At 32.6% G+C, this 26,206-nt stretch overlaps 1 protein-coding gene across 1 annotated transcript in view; it reads left to right on the top strand.

Annotated features, from left to right (window-relative positions):
• Window positions 1-26,206, top strand: part of LOC145254614 (uncharacterized) — a 1,033,347-nt gene that overhangs the window by 541,615 nt on the left and 465,526 nt on the right. The window contains exons 7-10 of the mRNA XM_080113229.1: window positions 7,693-7,930; window positions 11,332-11,447; window positions 19,240-19,372; window positions 22,090-22,153. Of these exons, the coding sequence (XP_079969355.1) occupies window positions 7,693-7,930; window positions 11,332-11,447; window positions 19,240-19,372; window positions 22,090-22,153 (551 nt within the window). The remainder of the gene's footprint in view (window positions 1-7,692; window positions 7,931-11,331; window positions 11,448-19,239; window positions 19,373-22,089; window positions 22,154-26,206) is intronic.

Below are 26,206 nucleotides of genomic sequence, written 5' to 3'. Positions count from 1 at the left end.
ACGTCACCACTTATCAAGGCCGATAGGCCACTCAAGGATAAGGGTTAAAGAGTGTAGAGTAGTCAAAAGGATAATATAGTAATCGATAGTAATGGAAGTTCGGTAAATTTGTTAACGTAAGTGGAACGGCTCATCAGAAACTTGTTCACGTTGGACTTGAAGACAACCATATTATAGAAAGCTGGAAAGCAGGAAAATGGAAGACAATTCCACAGGCGTGCAGTTCTAAGAAAGAAGCTTTGATCATGGAATCTATGTTTAGGTTTAGGTACAGATAAAGAGTGGGGAAAATTATTGATAATGTTTTCAGCTAGTCTAGTGTTTCTTGTGAAAGTTTGGCAAGGGGGGACCATAGATTGAAGCTCAGTTGAACACTTTCCATGAAAATAACGATAAAGCAGAGACAAACTCGCAACATCTCTTCTGTGAGACAGAGGTTGCAGCGAAGAGAAAAGGACATCTCCAACCAGGCCACGAAGTCTATTTTGAACCCTATCAAGGCAGGACAAGTCTTTTCTAGCAGCTCCTGCCCATATGTGGCAACAGTACTCCATCCTTGGACATATCTGGCTTTTATATAGATAGAGAATTGCATCAGCAGTGAGATATCTACTGGATTGATAGAAGGATCCGACCATTTTTCCAGCGGCCTTGGCAACAGATTTGATGTACGTATTCCATTTAAGATCAGGAGTAAAGGTCAAGCCCAGAAGCCTGTCAAAACTTGAGGCCTCCCCAAGACGAGAGCCATTCATTTCAATTGATGCCAGATGGGGATCAGAGCGTTGATGATGTAAAAATAGAAGCTTGGTTTTAGATGCATTAAAAGTAACCAGCCACTCCTTTCCCCATTGTACAACGTGATCAAGATCAGAGGAGAGAGAATCGGAGAGAACTTGGTCGTTTACTGTCTTAGATGTGCTACCATAGATGGTAGTGTCATCAGCAAAAATGTCTACGAATGATGTAAGGATGTGATTTGGAAGATCATTAATGTAGATCAGGAAAAGAGTTGGGCCCAAGATCGACCCCTGAGGGACTCCAGCATTTATACTGTGAGCTTCTGATTTTTGCCCATCAACTACTACTCTTATGAACCTATCAGAGAAAAATGATTTAATAAACTGAGAAGACATTTCCAGCAATACCATAGCTGGAGATCTTGAAACGTATCCTGTTTTTCAACACATATATATATATATATATATATATATATATATATATATATATATATATATATATATATATATATATTTGAAATTGGTATATTAAAGTAGCAATTTTTCATTCAAGCAAACATTATTAAATGCAACGGAGACACTTTGCTTTATGATTCTTTTCTTAATTTTTCGATTATATATATATTTTTTTTCGATTATATATATATTTTTTTTTCGATTATATATATATATATATATATATATATATATATTCAAGCAAAAATGCAACGGAGAAACTTTGTGTTATGATTCTTTTTTTTTTTAATTCTTCGATTTTCCGTATAATCTTTTTTGCATCAAAATCAAAAATATTAATAAAAGTTCCATAGTTATTGCTGTTACGAGCACTTTCGATTCGTCCACGAATCATCATCAGGTGTTGAAGTAAATGATGATTCGTGGGCGAATCAAAAGTGCTCGTGACAATAACAACTATGGAACTTTTATTAATATTTTTTAATTTGTTACAAAAAAGATTATACGGAAAATCGAAAAATTAAAAAAAAAAGAATCAAAAAGCAAAGTGTCTCCGTTGCATTTAATAATATTTGCTTGAATAAGACTATTTTTAAGATTGGATTTTTTCGATTTTTGATACTTATCAGATGAATTTCTGTAAAAAAAACATATCGAAGAACACTGCCAGACATATAAATTACCTTTGTGTGCAATTCTTTGAACTTTTTGTACCAACAATTGTGTATATTTGTTATATTTTTATTCTGTTTCATATATTTTATTTTCTGTATTTTGTACCTTTATTGAACTTGGTTTCGTATATTTTGGGTTTGTACGAAACTACCCTTAATTTAAATAAAAAGGCAATGCTAGTACCCTGAAAATGACGTCATTGGTTCCAGTGCAAAATCTGCCTCTTTGAATTCAGCTTCCAAGGAAAGTGGACGTGTGCTCCATTGCCTGCTATGGACGAGGATTCTCGAGCCTTTCTTCGAGAAGTACAAACTGGCAAAAAAAAAAAAAAAAAAAAAAATCCAGTCACAATGAGTCAAATACTTCCTTAAACTTTTATACAGTATGCCCATATTTTGAAGGAAAAAAATTTGGAGTAATTTCAAAGCCTTTAAACTGACAAAAAAGCAAATGTACTGTCGATCTTGTGATTACGTTTCTTAAAATTTATTAAATTTATTGTGAGCATGATTTAGGACGTACACTTACTTAATTTTCTTAACAACTGTAGTCATTCGTTGTGAAGACTTTTACAATTTGTAAGCCAGTTTGTTGTTTTGTGCTATTTTTTTTAGATGGCGTTTTATTTTTATTTTTTGTTTATTTTATTTACAATAAGTTGCAAAGGAAAACTCTGCAACTTAATTTAAACTTGCAGAACCCGCTAACCGCTGCCCAACCTCAACCTCTTCATGTTATGAACGGCTTTCGGAATAGACATGAATGGTTTAGTAAGAATGTTGAGCAACCCCAAGCCGCCAAAAAAAAAAAAAGAAATTTTTTTTAAATGGCAGCGAGGGGAAAACAAAAAAAAATCAGATGCAGTAGGCAGCCTGGGTGGAGAGAGATGAAAAAAAGTAGTAGGCGGGCAGGCTCAAACTTGTAAAGCAAAGGGGGGGGGTTAAAAGAAGCCATCCATTTAGCCGTCGCGACCACGGCGATTTATGGTCGCAGGTGGTCGAAATAAGATTAGTTATCGCAAGGCGTATGATGACTTTGGAGAGGAATCAAGAGAGAGAGAGAGAGAGAGAGAGAGAGAGAGAGAGAGAGAGAGAGAGAGAGAGAGAGAGTGTAAGTTTTGACGGACTAAATTTGTTGCAATTTCAATAAAGGAAAACAGGAAATACTTTATCGGACAGTTTTAAATTTGGAAATCCACCCCTCCCAAAAAGAAAATGTGGCTTATTATTTTTTGTGTTGTTACGTAGTTTTTAATGCATTTTAGTTGATAAAAGAAAACGAGCGGTTCACAGAAATATTTTTATGTTTTCCGTCTCGTTTGTTTAGTTGTTGGGGTGGGTTATAAGGTTTAATCAACTATAGAACGTGTACAGTTTGATACGTGTTTCTGCAGTTTAAGTAACTTGTTCCGTAAGTAATGCGCTAACATTTACCGTTTAATATTTTAAAATAAATTCTGTGTTTACATTGGGGGGGGGGGAGAGCATAAAAAGAAAAACACTTGAAGCTGTGGTAATGTTGACTAGTTACTTAGCGGAATCCGCAACTAAAAATAGTTTGCCTCAAAGTTGTATTAAGAAGGAGAAATTTATTTAAGAACGAAAACATGGAATCTTATCCCCCCCCCCAAAAAAATGAAACAAAACTTCTTCCGTGTATTTACACAATTTTTTTTTGCAATACGTGGTTTTAATTATTTCACTTTTCACCACAACAAAAAATAAAGTAGAAAAATAATTTGTAATAAAATAAATTAGGTGTATTCAAAATGATGAAAAATAACAATTCACCGTTTTGGTGAGATCTGTTAAGAGAAGCCAACAAACAAAAAAGTGACAAAGTCAAGATACTCTTCTACCTACTCGGATGTTTTGTGTTTTTTTTTTTTTTTTTTTTTACACAGTGATCACCACTTATCAAGGCCCGGAAGCCACTCAGGGATAAGGGTTATTGCAAGTACATTACGTTAGTGTGGAGATTTGATGGAGTGTTTACTTAAGGGGGCGGTTCATTAGGAATTTGTTAACATTAGACTTGAAGACATCCAAGTTGTAGTCCGGAGGGAAGCAGGCAGACGGAACAGAGTTCCACAGGCGTGCAGTTCTAAGAAAGAAGCTTTGTTCATGGAATCCGCGTTTTGATTTAGGCACAGATATAGAGTGGGGGAAATTTTTCACAGTGGATTCAGCTAGACGGGTGTTTTTCATGAAAGATTGGCGAGGGGGGACCAGGGATTGGAGTTCAGACGAGCACCTGCCATGAAAATAACAATAAAATAAGGATAGGCTCGCAACGTCTCTTCTGTGGGAGAGGGGTTGCAGAGTAGAGAAAAGGGCATCCCCCACTAAACCACGAAGTCTATTTTGTACTCTGTCAAGGCATGATAGGCTGGTTTTGGCAGCTCCTGCCCAGATATGGCAACAGTATTCCATCCTTGGACGTACTTGGCTTTTATATAGATAGAGAATTGCATCAGTAGTGAGATATCTTCTGGAGCGGTAGAAGGATCCCACCATCTTTCCAGCGACCTTGGCAACAGACTTGATGTACGTGTTCCATTTAAGATCAGGAGTAAAGGTCAAACCCAGAAGCTTGTCAAAACACGGGGCCTCACCCAGACGAGAGCCATCCATCACAATTGATGCCAGCTGGGGATCAGAGCGTTGATGATGTAAGGATAGGAGTTTGGTTTTGGATGCATTAAAGGTAACTAGCCACTTCTTCCCCCACTGAACCACGCGCTCGAGATCAGAGGAGAGAGAATCAGAGAGAACTTTGTCGTTTACAGCCTTTGATGAGTTACCGTGGATGGTCGTGTCATCAGCATAGATGTCAACGAATGATTTAAGTATGTGTTTAGGGAGGTCATTGATGTATTTTTATGTATTTTAATGCTTTTATTTGGTACATCAATGGTTACCACTTATAAAATTTATAACCTTATGACATGTAACAGTTACACTGCTTGATATCCGGAAAACTACTTATTTGCGAAATGTGATATTCGTTTTCAGCATAGTCGAAAACATTTTAAAGTCGTTAAGTTGGAAACCAAGTAAGATTTTACAAATATCGACAACTATTTTTGCCTGTTTGTTGGTTTTGCGTTGGTCTACCACAATGATTAAATACCCCCTCCTAAAAATTACCCCCTCCCAAGTGGCCATAAATTGGGTGCTCGTTTCACATTAAATTAATATAGAAAAGTGATCCCTCCACCTTTTAAAACTATAATTTCTTCATATCTTAGAAGTTTGTATCCTGTAATTTTAAACGTTAATGTCATTTTCAGCGCCCCTGAATAGTAATAATTTTAAAGACTGCACCTAAAAAAAATAAATAAAAATAAATAAATAAATAAATAAAAATAAAGCAAAAATAAACAAATAAAAATACACCCAAAAACAAACAAAAAGAAAACACCCAAAAAACGAATGGAGCTTTTTTGTTTCATTTCGATAATAAAAAACAAATTAAAAGGAAAAGAAAAAACAAATAAAACTGTTTTAATTTGATCATAAAAAAAATGAGAAAAATGGAAAAAAAATCACGAAATGTTATCCGTATTTATCGCAAGACGTATGATACCCTAGACGAGGAGGGAGGGAGAGTATGTGTGACGAGCTAAATTCGTTGTGTTTTCAATAATGAAAATAAGGAAACACATTATCTGACATTTATAAATATGGAATCCCCCCGCCTCCCTCTACAAAAAAAAAAAAAAAGAAATGTGGATCGTATTTTTTTGTGTTGTTGCATAGTTTTGAATGCTTTCTAGTTGATTAAAAAAAGAATAAAGTTATCCCGAGCAGTTCACAAAAACACTTTCATGTTTTCCTTCTTCTTTCTTTTTTTTTTTTTTTTTTTTGAGGTGGGGGTGGAGTAGGGGTTATTGCATTATAGAACTTGTATAGTGTAATAGATATTTCTGCAGTTTAATTAACCTTTAGTTCCGTGAGTAGTGTACTGACATTTACGGTTTTAACATTTCACATAAATTGTGTGTTTACATCTAGTTTGTGGGGGTTACGACAGGGAGAGACCCCCCCCAAAAAAAAAACCAAAAAAAACAATAGAAGGTGGTGCGAATCATAACGATTGTATCCCTGTGCAAAATCTGCATTAAAATGTAGATTTATGGACGCTGAATATGGTAGTATTTAATTGTATTTCTCTAGCGGTAAGCGAGGACAATAATTTTAAGTTTTCAAAGGGTTCGTTTAATACCGGGATTAGTTTTATTCTAGAATAGGAGAATGTCATGTATCATCCAATCAGAAAGGCAGAAACATGTCTGGGAAGACTTTATTATTTCTTGTTTCGAGGAATGGAAGGTGAATGCTATGTCTATGAGTTTATGGATTAGTTATGAAAGTGGGGGTCTCAATATAAGTACTTTGTGTGTAAATTTATGCGGTGTAGAATGGGGACAGTGAAAGGACTTAGTAATTAGGGGGAAAATTTGGAACTACTTCGTCTCTAGGTGATTGTGATGGCGATGATGTTACTCCTAGAATTAAAAAAGTTTTATTATAACGAATGAATGTGTCTAAAATGTCGTTCTATTGTAATGTTGTGACCCTTTCGCTGTGATCATAGTTTAGTATCTGTGTTAACTGTGGCAGGCATGGCCAAGGGTCAAAACAGTATTATTATTATTATTATTATTATTATTATTATTATTATTATTATTATTATTATTATTAATTTTTATTGATTCGAGCGACAGCGGGTCGCTGGATCGATTATTATGATTAGAAAAATAAACAATTAGATTGGGTGATTAACAGCTGAAATAATAAACAACTACAAAAAGAATGTGATTTTAGAAAATACAGGTAAACATAATTTTTGGTTTGCATAAACAAATAACTAGATTGATGTTACGTCAGCTGTTGGTCTTAGACACGTGATGAGATGTAGATTTGGGGAGAGTTTAGTCAGTTGTTAACTGAACATCAGAGAGAACAGACAACTCAAGGGAGCGGCGTTTTCTCAGGCATCCAAGATGTGAAGACGTTGTAATCTCTGAAGATGCCGGCTGGAATCATGAAAATAAATGATCGTATATAATTCACGTATGTGTTGTGTTATTTATGGCTGTTAAAAAGAACTGTTTGTCTATAACTGTTTCGATACGTCCACGTCAATCGTTTCCTGTTAGAACTGTTGCATAAATGTTAAAATATACACACTAGACGATCAACTAAATGATCCGACTATATACATACACGCATTTACACATACATGAATATACAGATAACATATAAAACCCACTATTCAATATGTACGTCATTCTGGAACATATTCATATGCACACACACAACGTAACACTATAGTTACATAAGATAGTAGCTAATTGTGTAGACATAATACATTTGTATGTAGCACCTGTTGTTGTAAACCTGTATTTTGGTCTAAAGGGTAAAAACTGCGACGTTTTTATTCTATATAGGATAAAATCTCGTCTTCCTTTTAAAACAAAATCTCTTTCTATTTCATTCGTTTACCCCCCCTCCTCCACCCCCACCTTTTATTTAATTTTTTTTTTTTTGTGCAAGCTATTCGTTTCATGTCAAGTTTATCTGAAAGAGGATAAATTTCCGACACAATTTGCAAAAAGATAGGCTCAGCCGTTTCGGAATCTATAAGGAAGGAACTCACTCGCGCGCACCACACAAACACACACACAAAGTGACTTTTATATAATAGTAGATATAGAGATTTGTAAAGTCTTTTAGAATCTGATTAAGAGAATTAAAAAAAAAAGTGACAAATACTTGATAATTCTTTACTAAAAAGTGTTCGTTTCTTCATTCAGGCCAATAAAATGTCAGGTTTTATGACGGAAGAGTTGAATCTGCCAACCGCTCCTCCCGTAACACGAACAGGAACTGAAATATCCGAAGTCTTCACCTCTGCTGTTCCAGTACCAGCAACTTTGCCACTAAAGCCTGCACTGCTACCTTGTGTGGGGAACGTGAGATCTCTGTCCCTTAATGAGAAAAAGAAAAAAATGACAAAATATAAAGTGACCTTGAAGAAATCAAAAGACAATTGTAAGTATTATTCATTAAAAAAATGTTTTCAGGCATTCAGTGCTATCTAAAATAAATTATTTACAAAAAAAATGTAAGAAAAAGTTGTTTGAATCTGTTGCAATTGAATTCTGTAGATCCACACACAAAGGTTACGATAAACCACGTAAAAAAAAAAAATAAATAATAAAAAAAAAATAATAATAATAACAATAAAAAATTCTTAAAAATGTTACGTGAAAGACAGTTCAAAAATAATCATGAAATTTACAACAAAAAATACAATGAAATAATACATCGTAAAAATGTAAATATGATTTTTTTCTGTGACTTCAAATGCGAGCAGTAATTGACACTTTCTACACTGATGACTGCGAAAGCATGAAATACTACTGTCTGTAAGTATAAAAATAATTATATATATATATATATATATATTAGTATTATATATATATATATATATATATATATATATATACTACTGTCTGTAAGTATAAAAATAATTGTGTATATATATATATATATATATATATATATATATATACAGATATATATTAGAGTGGCAAAATTTTAATATAATAAAGAAAAAATGGACCATATTTAGGAGATGTTTAATCGACTAAAATACGAATAAAGTAAAGAGGGAAAGAAACAAAACGGGAAAATTATATATATGTATATATAATTGAATAAAATAAACAAGTTGATTAAAAGAGATTCGGTCCTGGATATGACCTTAAACTATATCCGATGGTAGGGCCCCAACTTGCGGGCTTTTGGGAGTGTGGAACCACTCCTTGATTGCCATTGCTCCCAGGTCCACTCTGATCTGGAATGGTAGTACCTTACAGGTACTACCATTCTATGGGTTTAATAGAAACTGACTTTATATATATATATATATATATATATATATATATATATATATATATATATATATATATATATATATATTGTTCGGACATGTTTTCCCTCACATATACACACCCACATGTACGCACGCACACACACGAACGCATATACACATCCTCATACACTCACATTCACATGCATACACACACACACGCTAACGTACACACATGTACGCACACATGGGAAACGTCACTTCCCCTGAAAGGAATTCTAGACATGCGCAGTCAGAACACTCACTCCGATATAAAAGTCCACAATACCATTCAACTTCCTCTTTTCTTCCCTTTTTGCCTGGGTTCATCAACCAGGCAAGTTCGGCATCCATAGCTCTTGGCTTGAAGACTTTTCCACGTGGACGAGTGCTATCATGAACGCACGGTTTTGCTGAGGCAAACAGTCCCTTTCTATTTCCCTTTCTACGTGCGGGACGGCTATTTCTTGTCCTCGACTTCATTCCTTTCCTTTCCACGCATGTAGTCGTCAACGCCTGAATGAACACGTGTTTCACCTAAACCATTTTATTTCCGACAGAAAATAAACAACATGTTTATTTTATCCAGCAATTGAGTTTTTGTTTCCTTCATTCCATTCGTTTCATTATTTTCTTTTGTAGCGAGTTAGGGTATTTATATCCTCGTCCGCAACAATATATATTCTATCAAAAACTTTTTCTTCAAAATCATTGGATTCGGCATTAAATAACCTAACAAGGGTTGATATGCCGTAAAACAAAAACAACAACAATAAAAGAGATTCACGGGGTGTAATTATTAAAATCCGAACTTATTTATTTTATTCAATTGTATATATATATATATATAATTTTTCTGCTTTGTTTCTTATTTATTTTATTCAATTGTATATACATACATATATAATTTTTCTGCTTTTTTTCTCTTTCCCTCTTTATTTTATTTGTATTTTAATCGATTAAGCATCTCAATATGGTCCATTTTTTCTTTATTTTATATATATAGTAGCAGGGGTGCCGGGCGTTGATCGGGTGTTTGGAGGTGTATGCTGTGCAAAAAAAGCAAAAAAACAAAAAAAATGGTTAATTTTTTAAAACTTTGACCCCTATTATGACCCCTTAAAATTTATAGTTTCGGGCTCAAATCACTTTATTAAGTTAGATCCATGTTCAAGGAACCTATATCTAAAATTTCAAGTGTCTAGACCCAAAATTGTCGGAGGAGTTTGGTAGAGTTCTTAAAGGTCAAATCGTTGAAATTTGACCCCTTAATAGCCAAATTTCTGGCTGACACCCGTCACATCGATTTTCCCAAATCTCAGTACCCGGTATTTCAAATTTCGAGTCTATAGACTAAAAATTGACAGAGTTATTGCGTAGGGAAATGTACACAGACAGACAGACACACAGACACACAGACAGACAGACACGTTCACTTTTATATATATATATATATATATATATATATATATATATATATTTGTGTATGTGTGTGTGTGTGCGTTAATGATGGGACGATTCCAATATTTTTCCGATTCTGATAAAACTTATGATTCTTTATTTAATTTCCGATTTCAGTCTTGTACTATAGAGTTTTTATTTTTTCCAATTACTATAAAAACACATGTTAAATGTGCAGATATTTTCTTAAGTGAGAGTAATCTATCGATTTTAGTTTTACTGGTAGTTTATAAATCAATAAATATTCGTTATTTTAACACTACTACCAGCAGTGGAAGATTTTACTTTAAACAAAATCAGATAAAAAAGACATTAAAAGAATCGTTTTTTTTTTTTTTGCATCGGAAAATAGGCACTAATATTCCGATTCCAATACCTGTAAAATTTCCGATTTTTCCTATTCCCAATTCTGATTCTGAATAATCGTCCCAACAAATATATATATATATATATATATATATATATATATATATATATATATATATATATATATATATATATATATATATTTACGAGCAAACAGTTAATAAAAATGTTAAAAAAACACTTTGAAATGAGTTAAAAACATATTTAATCTGAAAAGGAAACACTAGATAAGTGGATAGTCCTTAGTCCTAAACTCCGCGGATTAAGGACTATCCACTTATCTAGTGCTTCCTTTTCAGATTAAATATGTTTTTAACTCATTTCAAAGTGTTTTTTAACATGTTTTATTAACTGTTTGCTCGTATTATAAGCTCTATTTCCTATTTGGTTTTATCGAGCTTTTACATCTGGCTGAGATAACTTTATAAATATTAATTCTTTAATATTTATAATATACTTTAATTTTACCATCTTGGATCATTTTGGTAAATGTAATTGTAATTTTTATTTTATATATATATATATATATATATATATATATATATATATATATATATATATATAAAGAGAGGAAGATTTGAAGTTGAGCATGTTGTAATTCCAAGGGAAGCCATCTTGTGACAACATGTTTTATGGGTGATAAGTTCTTGGAAAATTGAAATTCTATATAAAAGAATGTAAAAGAATGATTATTTTTCTTCTATTTTTCCAGTGGAATCCAGTATTCCAGACACAAAGACAGAGACCACGAAAATGGAGAGTGAATCACAAGAAATTGTTTCAGAAAGAATGCAAGAAAAAAGGATGCAATCTTTGGAGATGGAAGAGGTAAATTAATCTTTGAAAAATATATACGCCCGCCCCTCCTCTCCGTTTGTTTTTTTGTTTTTTAATTTTCAATTAAGCACCATTGGAGCACAAAGAGGAGCTGTTACTATCATAGTATGGTGGCAAGAGTTAGGAGAAGATGGAGTAAGTTTAAGGAATTCTATCATCACTAACCAGCAGAGCATTATTGCTGTCGACTAAGGAAAAAGTTTATTAGATATGTATACACACTAATGATATATGGAAGTGAAATCTAACCAGTGAGGGTTGAGGACATGCCTTGCATGGAGAGAATGATGTTATTGGGGTGTAAAGTGAGTTTTAATGACATAATAATCTCAGCTAAAGATGAAATCTAGGCCGTAAATGGCGATTTGTGCTGAACAGAAGACTTTGTTGGTTTGGTCACATTGAAAGATCCATTGAGTGCTCACGTTAATAAGTGCTCACGTTAATAAGTGCAGAACAGTTGAGATAGCAGGGCCAGTTGACAGGGGAAGCCCAGTCAAAACATGAGAGGCAGGGATAAGGATTGATTTGAGAAAAGGATAAATAAAGACTTGACTAGAAGTTTGTTTGGAAATCGATTTTTAAAAATCATCCAAGAGATTTTAGGGTGTAAATCAGACACGTGATGATGACAATGATGATGATGACAGTGATGATGATGACGACGACGATGATGATGATGATGATGATGACGACGACGACGACGACAATGACGATGATGATGACAACGAAAATAACGATGATGATGACGATGATTATGACGATTATGACAACGATGATAATTATGATGATGTCGATGATGATAGAGAAGAAGAAGAAGAAGAAGAAGAAGAAGAAGAAGAGCCAAATGTTCAGATATATAAAAAAAAGTAATTGTTTTTCTATGTACATATATTAAATGATCCACTTAGTATATTTATCAACCAGATTTTGTACATTTTATAAGGAAAAAGTTTTAAACTGTGTAGAATATTGTGTAGTGAGTTGTGTGGAAAACGTCATTGGATCGATGTTTCAGAATGATGCTCCATGCTCTCTCGCACTCTTTCCCGCTTTTCATTTGTGATGACGTTTCGAGGTCTGCTAGCTCACGGAGGATCAAATACAGCTCCTTGGTTTTCAAATCAGTGCACAATGTTTCGAATTGTGTTGTGACTTGGGCTATCTCTTACATAAAAATGCTGTCGATAAGCTCTTTGAGTCAAAATAATTAATCTTTGATTTTGGTAAAACAATTTCCCAACTTGCGTACATTGTTCAATGCTATACGTATCCATGATTAATTTCCAAAATATTATCTGTAAAATATCTGAAATAGAGAAAAACAAATAATCATTCATGGTAACATGACAATGATTTTCAACCCTTCAGTGATTTTTCAACACCCTGTAGTTTCTTCCCTCGGACTGCTAGACTTTGAAATTCCCACTCCGTTTCCTGCTCCCCTGACTTTACCAACCTGCAGAAGATTGAATGTGAACACTAACAAACATTTCGCTGTTCAACTCCCCACAGACCCCTTTTAGACACAATCCTAAATAACAGTCACTGAGATTGAAGTGCCAACATGTCTTGTTTGGGCGAAAAAGATTAAAAATAAATAAATAAATAATAAATAAAAGGTGTTCAAATATTGACGTTGCGATTTCAGAAATTTATTTTGGAGAAAAGCTTTCAAGGGAAGTTATTACTTAATTCATTTGTAAGAGTTGTTTCCCCTGAAAATCTTGCCTCATACAAAGAGAAATTTCCTTTGAAACTAATAGAAAATATGTCGGCTATATGTCGGAGATTGCGTAATCACGTGTGCATACATCCTTACAGGGGCATTCATTATTTCTTTTTGAGATTGGTAAGATGAAAACAATTTCAAAATAAGATATAATAGCTAACATCACTCAATATTGAGCCATTGTATCTCAGTCAGACAAATTTCTGCAAGTCCAGAGTTCAACCGAATTTAAAAACTGAAATAAAGAAAATCCCCATGATGTGCGTACCGACACGGAACGAAAATGTCATATATCAAAAATCCATGCAAATTGATCAAGTGGTTTCTTTTTAACAAAGAAAATTAATTTTTATGAGTACGCGATAATGTTGTGTCTTGATCTTCTATATTTAATAAATAAAGTGGGACAACTTAATTCGAACTACTGAGATCAAAATAAGTCTTGTAAGTGCTACGATTTACTATTAAACTCGTTAAAATCGTCAAAAAATGAATTTCTTTATATAAAATAAACACTTGATCAATTTACGTGATTTTTGGAATATGACATTTCGTTCTGCATACTTTTAAATTAGATTAAATTCTGGGGCAGTTCGGAAGATGAACTCGTTTTTCTAAGGGGGAATAACTGTATTTCACTAAGAATTGCACGAAAAATGATTTTTTTTCTCAACTTTATTTAATGTAATAAAATTTGTATAATATTAATAACAAAAAAAAAATGTTTAAAATCCAACGATATTGCAATTTTTCTTAAACAAAACATTCAAGTAATTGTAAAAAAAAAAGTTGTTTTTTTTCGACTATTTAGTAAAATAGATTTACCTCCCTTAGAACAACGAGTTAAGCTTCTGAATTGCCAACTCTGGACTTGTGCCGACAAATTATATTTAGTTTTGGAATTTTTGTTTTTTAATGTTTTTTTTTGGAATAGGACTGATAATTTATATTATTTTTATCATTAAGACATGATGGACGAATATTATCATCTTGGATTTTATTTTCACTATGTTTCGGCCGAGTTCGATATTAAAAATCCCAAGTGCACCTGAAGAAGGTTGCCCGTTCGGCTTACTCTTTCCTTCTCCTCTCCTTTTCATTTCTATTCCCTCGAATATTTTATTCATTTTCTTTCTTCACCATATAATCATACTCACACACTGGTTCCCGTTAGCTCACCAAAGTTAAGCATCGTTGAGCCTGGTAAGTATTAAAATGGTCGACCATTTGGGAATACCAGGTGCTGTGTGGGCTGACTTAGGTGAGGTGTGGTTGTGTAACCTTTGCTTCACAATTACATGCATATGCATTCTTACATAGGGTATCCATTGTCTCTTGAGATAGAATAGAAGCCAGTATACACTTGTTGGCGTGATTCTTGATAAAATCCCAAAGACATTAACGTTTCTAAAAATGATCATACCAAGGTTAGGGACCACATCACAAACTCATTAGAACAATAGAGCACATATCTCCGCTCTGTCAAGACTCAGTACCTTACAGTAATGATTAGGGCTGTGACAACAGCATATTTTTTTCATTGTTTTGACTCTTGAATATATATTAGTTAACATCTTATATGTTTTATATAGATGGATGTGGTTTTCGGTTGATTAAGTGTGCCTAACTGTCAGAAGAATGAAAAAAGAATATTCTGTTATGACAGCCCTAGTAATGATAGAAATTACTAAATTCAAGAAATTAAATAAATTCATTAATTAAGAAATAAAAATTAAAAAAAATACCTTTGTGTTATTGTTCCTATTTACAATGCCTCCCCACGGGACAGAGTTAGACACCAGGGTCGTTTTTTAATGTGGAGAAAAGGAACAGAAATAAAAATTGTCTCAGTCGTGAAGGATTTCTCCTCCACTGACAGAGAACAAGAAATTGAAGTGGAGCATCTGAAGAACAGATACTACCTTTGATGTATTTATTTGCTTCCCCACTGAGCAAATTAGGCACAAGGTCGATTTTTAAAGTGAGGAGTGAAGGGGACATGGGGACCAACTCCCCGGGGAGTAGAGGAGCTGGATAGTAACAATTGGTATGAAAGGTTGCCCCTACATTGACCAAGGTCTTATATGTGGGGTTTCCCCCACATATGGTCTTTGCTTGCAGTATCTGCCGGAACAGATGGTATTTATTTGATCCCCCACCGAGCAAATTAGGCACAAGGCCGATTTTTAATGTGAGGAGTGAAGGGGAAATGGGGACGAACTCCCCGAGGAGTAGGGGAGCTGGATAGTGACAATTGGTATGAAGGGTTGCCCCTACATTGACCAAGGTCTTATATGTGAGGCTGCCCTTACATATGGTTTTTGCTTGTAGTATCTGCCGGAACAGATACTACACTTTGTTCTTAGCCAAAAGGACAAGTAGTTTATTTTTTGTGTTATTGTTATTTACATCGTTACATTTCCCTAAACAGGGGGGGGGGTGAGATAGTTATGTGAACTAATTTCGCCTTCAAACCCTGTAAATTATTATGTTAGCGGGTACAAAAACAAAAATACTTCTTTTTTTCCTTTGTTTTTGTTCTCGTGTAGTTGTTGTCTCCCTGATTCTACTTTCCAAAACGGACATAAACAAAGTTTCTTTTTTACTTTTTTTATAAAGTTTAACTTATTTCAAACTGATATAAATTACTGCACAATAAAAAATAATCAAATTCAAGCCAAAATCAATTTTTTTTTATTTCGATTTATTTAATCAAGTAAAAATTCCAGTTTTTACTTGATTCCTAAATTTAAAAAGTTATTCTAGCAAATTACCTAACAATTTAATAAATAAAAATAACATGAAAATCGAATTTAACTTGACAATATTATGAAAAAAAAAAAGCTTTTAAAATTCAGTAATCAAGTAAAAAATGGAATTTTTACTTAATGAAATAATTCGAAATAAAAAAATGATTTTTGTTTTCATTTATCTATTTTTTTATTTATTTTTTTTTTGCTTTGCAATAATTTTTATCAGTTTGAAATAGATTAAATTCAAACAACAAAAAACAACAAAAAACAACAAAAACAACCTTGTTTATGTCCGTTTTGATAAAAAAAAAAAAAAAAAAAAAGTTCACTGATGTCAGCCCACTACTACGAATTTGGGATAGAGGCAGGCATGTGAGCGAGAAAAAGTGAGAATAGAATCAAGAATGTAAGAACTTTTATTTTATTTTTTGCTTTAAAAATTAAACACAGCCAGAATCTCCATAATGGATATTGAAAAATACCCAGGGAAAGATCGGTACTCTGGGCAAAGCAATCATTCGGTTCGTGTGTTTTTATCTCCACACCGTATCCCTTTTGGGGAGAACTGGATATTCCTCATATTAAAAACGCACAAGATATCTAACTATTCCCTCGTGGGGAGGTAAGTAGGCACGATTGAAACAACAACTCAAATTTGATAACCATATCAGAATTAATTTTGTGAAGTAACTCAAATTATTTCCCTTGAAACGTAGTTTTCGAAATATATAGTCATAGTAATTACAAAGAAAAACGGGCAGGATTGGAGTTTAGGTGGCGATTAATCTCGAACCCAAAACAACCCAAACCAAAAACGAAAGGGACACAAATCTCGATTCACCGGTTTTTATCCATGGAAACAGTGATCATATCGTTCAGTTTACAAATAAGCTGAACTTATTTTTCAAAATTAAATAATATAAACAGAATCTTTTTCTTTTATTGTAAATATTATAAATTTCTTTTAATATTGACCTATTTTAATATTAGTCTTTTTCTTTATTTTTTAATTTTTAATTCAATTTTAGTGATACTTTGTTTACGCCGTTGACGTCGCGCAAAAAGACCCCGCTGGAAATGAAAAACAATATAAACAGATTTTTTTGAATAAAAAACGAAACAATTTTTATTAACATTGTAAACATATAGAAATAAAACTTTTGATGATTTAAAAAATTTTTAAACAATACGAACAGAACTGTTTCGGTAGTTTTGGTGGAGGGGTGTTTTGCAACTATTCTGTATGTCGGAATTTATCTTCCTTCCTGATAAATTTGACGCTAAAGTAACTAACCTGAAAAAAAAAAAAAAAAACAGCATGAAACAAAAGAGGGGGAGGGGGTAAAGAATAAAATATAAAGGTCTTGATTTGAAACGAAAAAGAGATTTTATTTACAATAATAAGTTGCAAATTTTTCCCTTTGCGGGCATTAAACTTATGAAACGCTAAAGTAACATATTATGAAAAAAACAACAACACTGGTTCTTATAAAGATGTGTGTATCCATTAACGAATTCAATAATAATATTCAAAATAGTATCTCCTAATCACACTCGCATATGAAACAAATTTTAGGACCGTACTCCCAAATTGAAAGCCAGTCAGGCACGTGCCCTTTTCTTTTTTTTGTGTAAAGTCCTTTTAGAATTTTCTCTCCCCCCATGCTTGCGTGCAAACCGTAGACACACAGATGAATTTCATAAGCAAGGCCACGTCGCTTGTCCGGATTCTTTTTTTTTACCGGGTTTTCTTCTTTGTAGGAGATTCCAAAGTTCCTTGTCATGTAAAAAAAAGGTATTTTCTTTAAAATAATTTCACTCCTTCTAAAATACGTGCAAAACCGTAGTCACGTAAATAGTTTCCAGAAGTATGTCTCATCACATTTCCGGGTATTAATTTCTTGCCGAGTTTTCTTTGAAGCAGGCTCGTCAAAATTCCATTTTCAGCGCCAGGCAATGAACAACACGTTCAATCTCCACGTCAGCAGAATTTCAAAAGAGAAAGAATCTCGCGCTGGGCTCGTGATGTCATCACAGAGCTAGCATTTTCCTTTTCTCAAATTAAAGGGAGTTTCGTACAAATCCAAAATATACGAAACTGAAAATCATAAAGGATACAAAATACAAAAAATCATATATAAGAACCAGATAAACAAAAATAAATGTAAACAAGGGGGTATGCACCATTATTGGTACAAAAAAAATTCCAACACTCTCCCCCAACAGGAAATGGCAGTCAACCCACAGTTGGATGACACCTGTAAAATTTACAATACAAAAAAAATTTTTTTTTTTTTTATATATACATATACCACACAATGTATGGCCAGAAGAACTCCAGGAAACAAATATCAGAACAAAAAATCAGAAAAATTCAAATAGGCTTATTCTATAAAAATTCACATGAAAATCTTCATGTTTTAGGTTTGAACAGAGAAGTACCAAACCAGATTCACACATTTAAACTAATACTACGATGCTAGGTGCAACAGAAGTTTGAACAGAGAATATTTTGCCAGATAATTTACTACATACATATAAAGGAGTATAAAGGCTTGAGGAGTTCACATAATTTACCATCCAACCTCCTCATCCCTATATTATCTCTGGTGAACACCAAAATATCTCAGCTCCCTGAGACCATAACCCCTTCCTTCACTCCGTTGACTTTGCGCAAAAAAAAAAACAAAACAAAAAAAAAAAAACGCTGGAAATGATAAAAAAACAAACAAAAAAAAAAACAATATAAACAGATTTTTATTTACATTGTAAACATATAGAAATAGAACCTTTGATTATTTAAAAAAAAAAAATTTAAACAATACGGACAGAATTGTTCTTGCACTTTTGGTGAGGGTGAAAAACACCCTCACCAAAAGTACCAGAACAAGTATTAGTATTGTTTAAAAATTTTTAAATTATCGAAAGTTCTATTTCTATATGTTTACAATGTAAATAAAAATTGTTTCGTTTTTATTTAAAAAATCTGTTTATATTGTTTTTTTTTTTTGTTTTTTTTGTTGTTTTTTTTCCCCCAGCGGGTTTCATCATCTCAAAAATATACGTTCATCATATCAAGTAGAGAGTATTCTTGCGTTAATTCAGTATAATCAGGGGAGATAATTTGAATATGGTCCAAGGGAGATTACTCCTGGTAAATCGGAGCCAACACTCTTAAAGGGGAAAATATATCTTTTTTTAATTACAATTTTCTATTTATAAAATCTGAGTTTGAAATTTTAATTTGTTCGCTTGAGCCTGTGTTTCATTTACCTTAGTCCAACTTTATTATTATCAGGCCCAGCATGCTGTTAGGATCTTGGTGCAGGAAGCGAAAGTCTTGAGTGAAGAGGAAATCCGGCCATCTAGTGTGAAGATAAATACAAAGAAAAAGGGATCACCCACTGAAAGTTTGGAAGAAATGCAAACAGGTAAGTAATGTAATGGTTGCCTGTACTTGAAAAGTAAAGATAACAGACATAAATATATATATATATATATATATATATATATATATATATATATATATATATATATATATATATATAAATAAACTGATTTTTAATTTAATTAAAATTTGATTTTTAAATTATAAATCACATTACTTAATATATATATATATATATATATATATATATATATATATATATATATATATATATATATATATATATATATATATATATATATATATATATATATATAAATTTGAAATCTCAAGTGTGAGAGCTCGAGGTGAAGCAGAGCACATGTAAGAATTAAAAGAAAAAAAAAACAGCATAAATTTAGCTCAATCTCATTGTAAATTTATATCAACCACTTTGGCCTTCTTAAATGAGGAGAGCTAGTCAGGTTAGCATCCGAATTAAAAGGACTTATTTAAGGACACTTTCAGACATATATAGTACATTTGTGTAAAATTTAAAAAAAAAATTGGCTCAGCCATTTCAAAGTCCATTGGAAACAAACTCACACACAGGCAAAATGCCTTATATATATATATATATATATATATATATATATATATATATATATATATATATATACTTTAAAGTATTGAAATTAGATTACAGGTTGGTGAATCTAGTGGTTTCAAGTTTTATAAAATACTGGAAGGAAATATTCATATAAGACAATCCCAGCCAAATAAAATTGCTCAATAGACTAGACAAAGCATATATATATATATATATATATATATATATATATATATATATATATATATATATATATATGTGTGTGTGTGTGTGTATATATATATATATATATATAGATAGATAGATAGATAGATTTTGGGGTTGTTGGATATGGTGGAGAGTGAACATCTTACTTAAGAGTGCCCAAGGCATTGTAATGACTTCTCCAAATAGGGTTAATAAAGTTAGCTTTGTAGTGTAAGGCAGTTTTATCCAATGCTTGTAATGTGATGCTTAGAATGATGTATAAATAAAATATGACCGATATTATAACCACAGAATACATTACTTTCACAAATACAATCTATAAAAACGTGTTGTCTGAGTCCTAGATAGAAAAGATGTGTGTTGATGGTAAATATGACTTAAATTTTTGTTGGTTGTGGTGTTCTAGGAGTTTGGCCAACTATTTTTTTTTTTTTTTTACATAGACATCACCACTTATCAAGGCCTTGAGGCCACTTGAGGATAGGGGTTAAAGAGTGTACAGTAGAAATTGGACAATATAGTAATCGTTAGTAATGGAAATTCGGTAAATTTGTTAACTTATATGGAATGGCTCATCAAAAACTTGTTTACATTAGACTTGAAGACAACCATATTGTAGTCAGCTGGAAAGCAGGAAAACGGAAGACAATTCCATAGGCGTGCAGTTCTAATAAAGAAGCTTTGCTCATGGAATCTATGTTTAGGTTTAGGTACAGATAAAGAGTGGGGGAAATTATTGATAGTGATTTCTGCTAGACGTGTGTTTCTTGTGAAAGTTTGGTGAGGGAAGACCATAGATCGAATCTCAGACGAGCACTTGACATGAAAATAATTTTTGTTATAAAATGCTGTTATCAGCAAAGTTTAATATGTCTGCTATAAGAGTTTCTAAAAGCCATGCCAAGTTAACAGTAAGATGCACCGCGTCTGTCAATCTTGAAAAAACATCCGGAGAAGAGAGATAGGATGAATATATTCTCTCTACATCGGGAGGAATAAGTTCCAAGGACATTACTCAGATATCAATTCAATATTGTTGATACTCTATGTAGTGGATTCGTCGGGAAAGGTGAAAGTAGGAAAACACGATGACTGGTGAGAATATGAAGAATACGAAGAACATTGATATCCAGAACAGGGTTAGTGATACAGGAAGATTAATAAGTTCGTGGGGATTCATCTCTGTAAGACATCCAGATAGCTCTCATTGAGCGATCTATACTTGCTGCTTATATGGCTAATGGAAAATTCCATCTTAGTGATTATAAGGGTATGTATGTTCCCACAACAATATGCTAGATATTCTTCTGCTTATTTAGAATTAAACTTAATTTAAAAAAAAATAAATTCCAGAAAAATCTATGATATACATACTTATAACAGAACAAATATTCCAAAAATCACGTAAATTGATCAAGTATTTTCTTTTACTAAGAAAATCAAATTCTATGAGGAAGCAAGACGACATCTGAGAGTCACCATTCTTTTTTTTTTAATTCCAAAGCGATAACTCAATTCGACTACCGAGATTTTGCGAAAACTTTTTAATTGCTAAAAATCATAAATTTAGATTTTCTTAGTTAAAAAAATACACTTGATAAATTTATGTGATTTTTGGAATAAGACATCTTTGTACCGTGATGAGAACATAGATCATAAACATTTTTCTGTATTTTTTGTTTTCTCAATTAAGTGTAATTCTATAAAAGCACTGATATTCTATTTGATTTTATACTAGGTCTACTTGGATCGCTAATTTCAAAAGGATGCATCTTAAGAAAGTCAGGAATTACACGGGCGGGAACATTGTGAAAATAATTATCAAGATAAGAATGGTTGTCTGAATAATCCGAATCATCACTCTCCATCAAAAAAAAATGTTGAAACCTAAAATATCCATGAAATACATAAATTGAGTCATCGTTTGTCTTGTTTTAGCTTTTAAACATTTTGTTCTCTTTTAGGTTCTGCTCCAAGATCTGTTGACGAAATAATCGACTCTCTTTGGCAGCAAGTGCAAAGCGAAACGTGAGTAAATAATGATTTTGTTTGCTTCCCGTTTACTCTTTGCATTATTCTGAATATTTGCTATAAGCGGAGAATCATTGTACTCCTATCATGAAACTGCACTTTTTTTAAAGAATTTGAAATATAAAAATTCTCCAAAATTACCAGCATCAAATAACCCAAAAAAGTTTGGTATGCCATAGAACAAGACAACTAAACCAAACTGACTGAGGTTTCTCAATTCATTTAATTTTGTATAAGAATTTAAAAACGAAGTCTTGTTGCCATATTTTTATTTTTATTTTTATTTTTTTACATAGGCATAACCACTTATCAAGGCCAGAGACCACACAAGGATAAGGCTTAAAGGGTGTACAGTAGACAATTGGACAATATAGTAATCGTTAGTAGTGGAAATTCGGTAAATTTGTTAACTTAAGTGGAACGGCTCAAGAACTTGTTTACGTTGGACTTGAAGATAACCATATTGTAGTCAGCTGGAAAGCAGGAAAACAGAAGACAATTCCACAGGCGTGCAATTCAAAGAAAGAAGCTTTGTTCATGGAATCTACGTTTAGGTTTAAGCACAGATAAAGAGTGGGGGGAATTATTGATAGTGTTTTCAGCTAGACGAATGTTTATTGTGAAAGTTTGTCGAGGGGGGACTATAGATTGAAGCTCAGTCGAGCACTTGCCATGACATTAACGATACATCAGAGACAAACTCGCAATATCTCTTCTGTGAGATAGAGGAGAGTCCTCTTAGAGTAATCTTTATTGACATTTTTAACCAACAATGTTTATCTACAACATCTTTACTACAGAAAAGACTCTTTTGCTATTTACATTAAAGGACTGTGCTTTAATCTCTGGTGACTCCTTGTAAGACATTCATAACAAGAACTTCTCTTACTACAATTGCAATGAACTTTCATTTCTTCCTCCAGCATCAAATGTATTTTCAATGAATAGAGATTACTTTCAAGAACATCTCATCCGGGGAACATTTTGCCATGTGGCTTCCCTGAGGCTTAAAATATGGTTATCTTTAAATCGATAAAAACTGGTCATTAACGATCCTAATATGTTATTAAATTTGATTAATTCTATTCATTATTCGCAATCCTTTCATGATATACTACATCATTCAACTGACAACCCATCCATTTCATTCCTTTGAATGGCTTGTAGCTTTAATAATTAGTAATTCATTTGTTAAAAAAATATTTAGAAATGATTGCTTACTAGCAGGACCCGTGTACCGGCTCTACCTGGTGGAAGTATGCCCCCACCCTACCTGTCTAAAAAAACCCAATTAAACTATGTTTGTTTGTGGGAGCAAGTGCTGGCCCAATAAAGTAGTGGGCACTGGCGCCGATAGTCAAAATGAATGTACCGTGTCAAACTAACAATGTTAGTATCTATAAACCCATTTTTAACATGGGGATTTGATTATGTGATGTAATTAATCTGTGCTTTCATCTAAAAGTAGGGTAGTGTGGCCTATTAGGTAGCAGTTGTTACTGTCTGTCTCTAATGTGTAATGTAAATAAAAGAATGAATTAAAATGTTTTAAACCAATGCATTTCATATGTATTTATGTATATAAGATTTTAGCTTCCAAATAATAAAGTCAATTTTGTTATGATTTAAAAAAAAAAAAAATAAAAAAAAAAACGTAATTTTAATGAAAGAAATATGTTGCAGAAATAACATTGTTAGCAAACAAAAAAAAAGATAGTTTTCATTCGTGAAATAAACTCCCATAATTTTTATTTCAGCATAATAGTATAAAAACACAAATATTTGGGAGCTAACATCCTCAATATAGCCAGCTTCTCTCTATAGCATTAATAAAAGTTAATGTTAATTAAATTTAATGTTGATAAAAGTTAATGCAAAAAAAGTTAAATTGGTTATTTCTCGCTGCCTTTCACATTCGCTTTTATTTTCGTTCAATAAAGTTCCGTAATTTTTTTTTCGGCATAATAATAAAAAAGAAACACAAATATTTCGGAGCTCACCTGTTTAAGTTAGTCCAGACGTAACATCTTAATATAGCTGTAATGTCTATACAGCATTACCAAAGGTAATATTCAAGGTTAAAAAAAGTTAAATTGGTTATTTCTCACCGTCTATCATATTTACCTTAATCTGATGACATTTAAAGTTTTTTAGGATAATCTGTAATCAAATAATGCATTTAAAATGGTCGCTGACAAATAGTGTTGCCATTAGCCAAACAACGCACGCATGTTTGGTTGGCCATCGTTTTATTTGTTTGTCTTTTTTCTTAGGAGAAATCTAATACATAAGTGACTATATGTCTGTCTGTCTGTCTCCATATTTTCAAACGCTATCCCCTCCCAAGCTAAAAGTCACAGAGTGGTGCTAGGAACCTCAAATGATTGGATTTTTTATGGATCATTCTTTCATGAGTTTTTAGCCGGTTAAAATAGTTTTTAAGGGGTCAAAATTTAAATAATCATTATAAATTTTGTACATTCATCTTAGTTTATTTTTAATTTTTAATCAGTTCATATGTGTGACACGGTACAGTAGTAACGTCACCAGCTTTGATTGCTACAGTTTTGGTTTCGATTCTAACTAATGGCACCCAAATACTTATTTTTTTCTTTTAAAATCACGACTCTAAAATAATATATATGAAATCTGGACAAATTGAAATATCATATTTAAGCGTATTTTACTGCCCCTGCTAGTCTTAATATTAAAGACACATATATTTGGGAGCTAAACTCTTCAATATATATATATATATATATATATATATATATATATATATATGTAATGCGTCGATTTAAAACAGTAGTAATGTACATGTGTGTTTAATGGTATAAAAATTGATTGCAAGGGCTTTGTAGTTATTTAGTTATATTGGTGAAGAGATCATCGTCATCGACGTTGTTGAGAATGACGATGTCGACAATGACGACGAAAGAGATTCTCATAGTGGATAGTATATTTTAAACTTTTAGTGGATCGTATGTCTTAAACTTTGTAAAAGAAAGCAAGTAAACTGGTTATTGAGCGTTCATTTAATGATTTTCTCTATCTTGTATTTTTCGATCTTACATGACTGTAATGACCTATGGATTTAATGAAGTTGACGCCGGGCACATTAATATGTCTCTAAGTGACGCCATATTTTAATGGTAATAAGCATACATTTATAAATCAAAGAAATGAATTCTGTAATATGAGAATTTTCAGAGCTCAGCCAATCAGAATGGACGGACTTTGGTTAGAGAGCCTTTATTATTTATGATTTAGAAGTTAGAAAGATTATGTTATGTATATGTATGCATTGAACCAGATACGGTCAGTGTAATCACAGATTCTGTGGAACATGTAGAAATTGTATTAGTGGTAGGACTAAATAATTAGAGAGAAAAGTAAGGACTCCTTTCTCTAAAGATGTTGCGATTGTGATAGTGTTGCTCGTAGGATGCAATGTAGCATTTTAATATGACTGAATGTGTATAAAATGGTGTTTGGAAACTACATAAGATAGTGGCTATTAGGTTAAATGTATTGAATTTGTTGTTGCAAACCTACAATACTTTGGGCCAGAGGGGATTTCTGCTATCATTTTATTATATATAGAGATAATTGTTACATAAGTCATTTATTTTTATATCTTTTAAAGTGTTCTGATATCAGTATGTATTGGTTGGATAAGTATGTTAATTTCTTTATTTCTTTTTCATGTTGTTAAGACCAAAGTTGTCTTTTAGAAAAGTCTCAGCAGAAATGTACTACAGGGTTTTTTTTTTTACATAGGCATCACCACTTATCAAGGCCAAGAGGCCACACGAGGATAAGGCTTAAAGAGTGTACAGTAGAAATTGGACAATATAGTAATCGTTAGTAATGGAAATTCGGTAAATTTGTTAACAAGTGGAACGGCACATCAAGAACTTGTTTATGTTAGACTTGAAGACAACCATATTGTAGTTAGCTGGAAAGCAGCAAAACAGAAGACAATTCCACAGGCGCGCAGCTCTAAGAAAGAAGCTTTGTTCATGGAATCTACGTTTAGGTTTAGGCACA

The sequence above is a fragment of the Euprymna scolopes genome, chromosome 3 (genome assembly GCF_053919585.1).
Source record: "Euprymna scolopes isolate OS-2025 chromosome 3, ASM5391958v1, whole genome shotgun sequence".
NCBI classification, from domain to species: Eukaryota; Metazoa; Mollusca; class Cephalopoda; order Sepiida; family Sepiolidae; genus Euprymna; species Euprymna scolopes.
The sequence above is the reverse complement of the archived record's forward strand: the minus strand, read 5'-3'. Positions and strand labels throughout refer to the sequence as shown.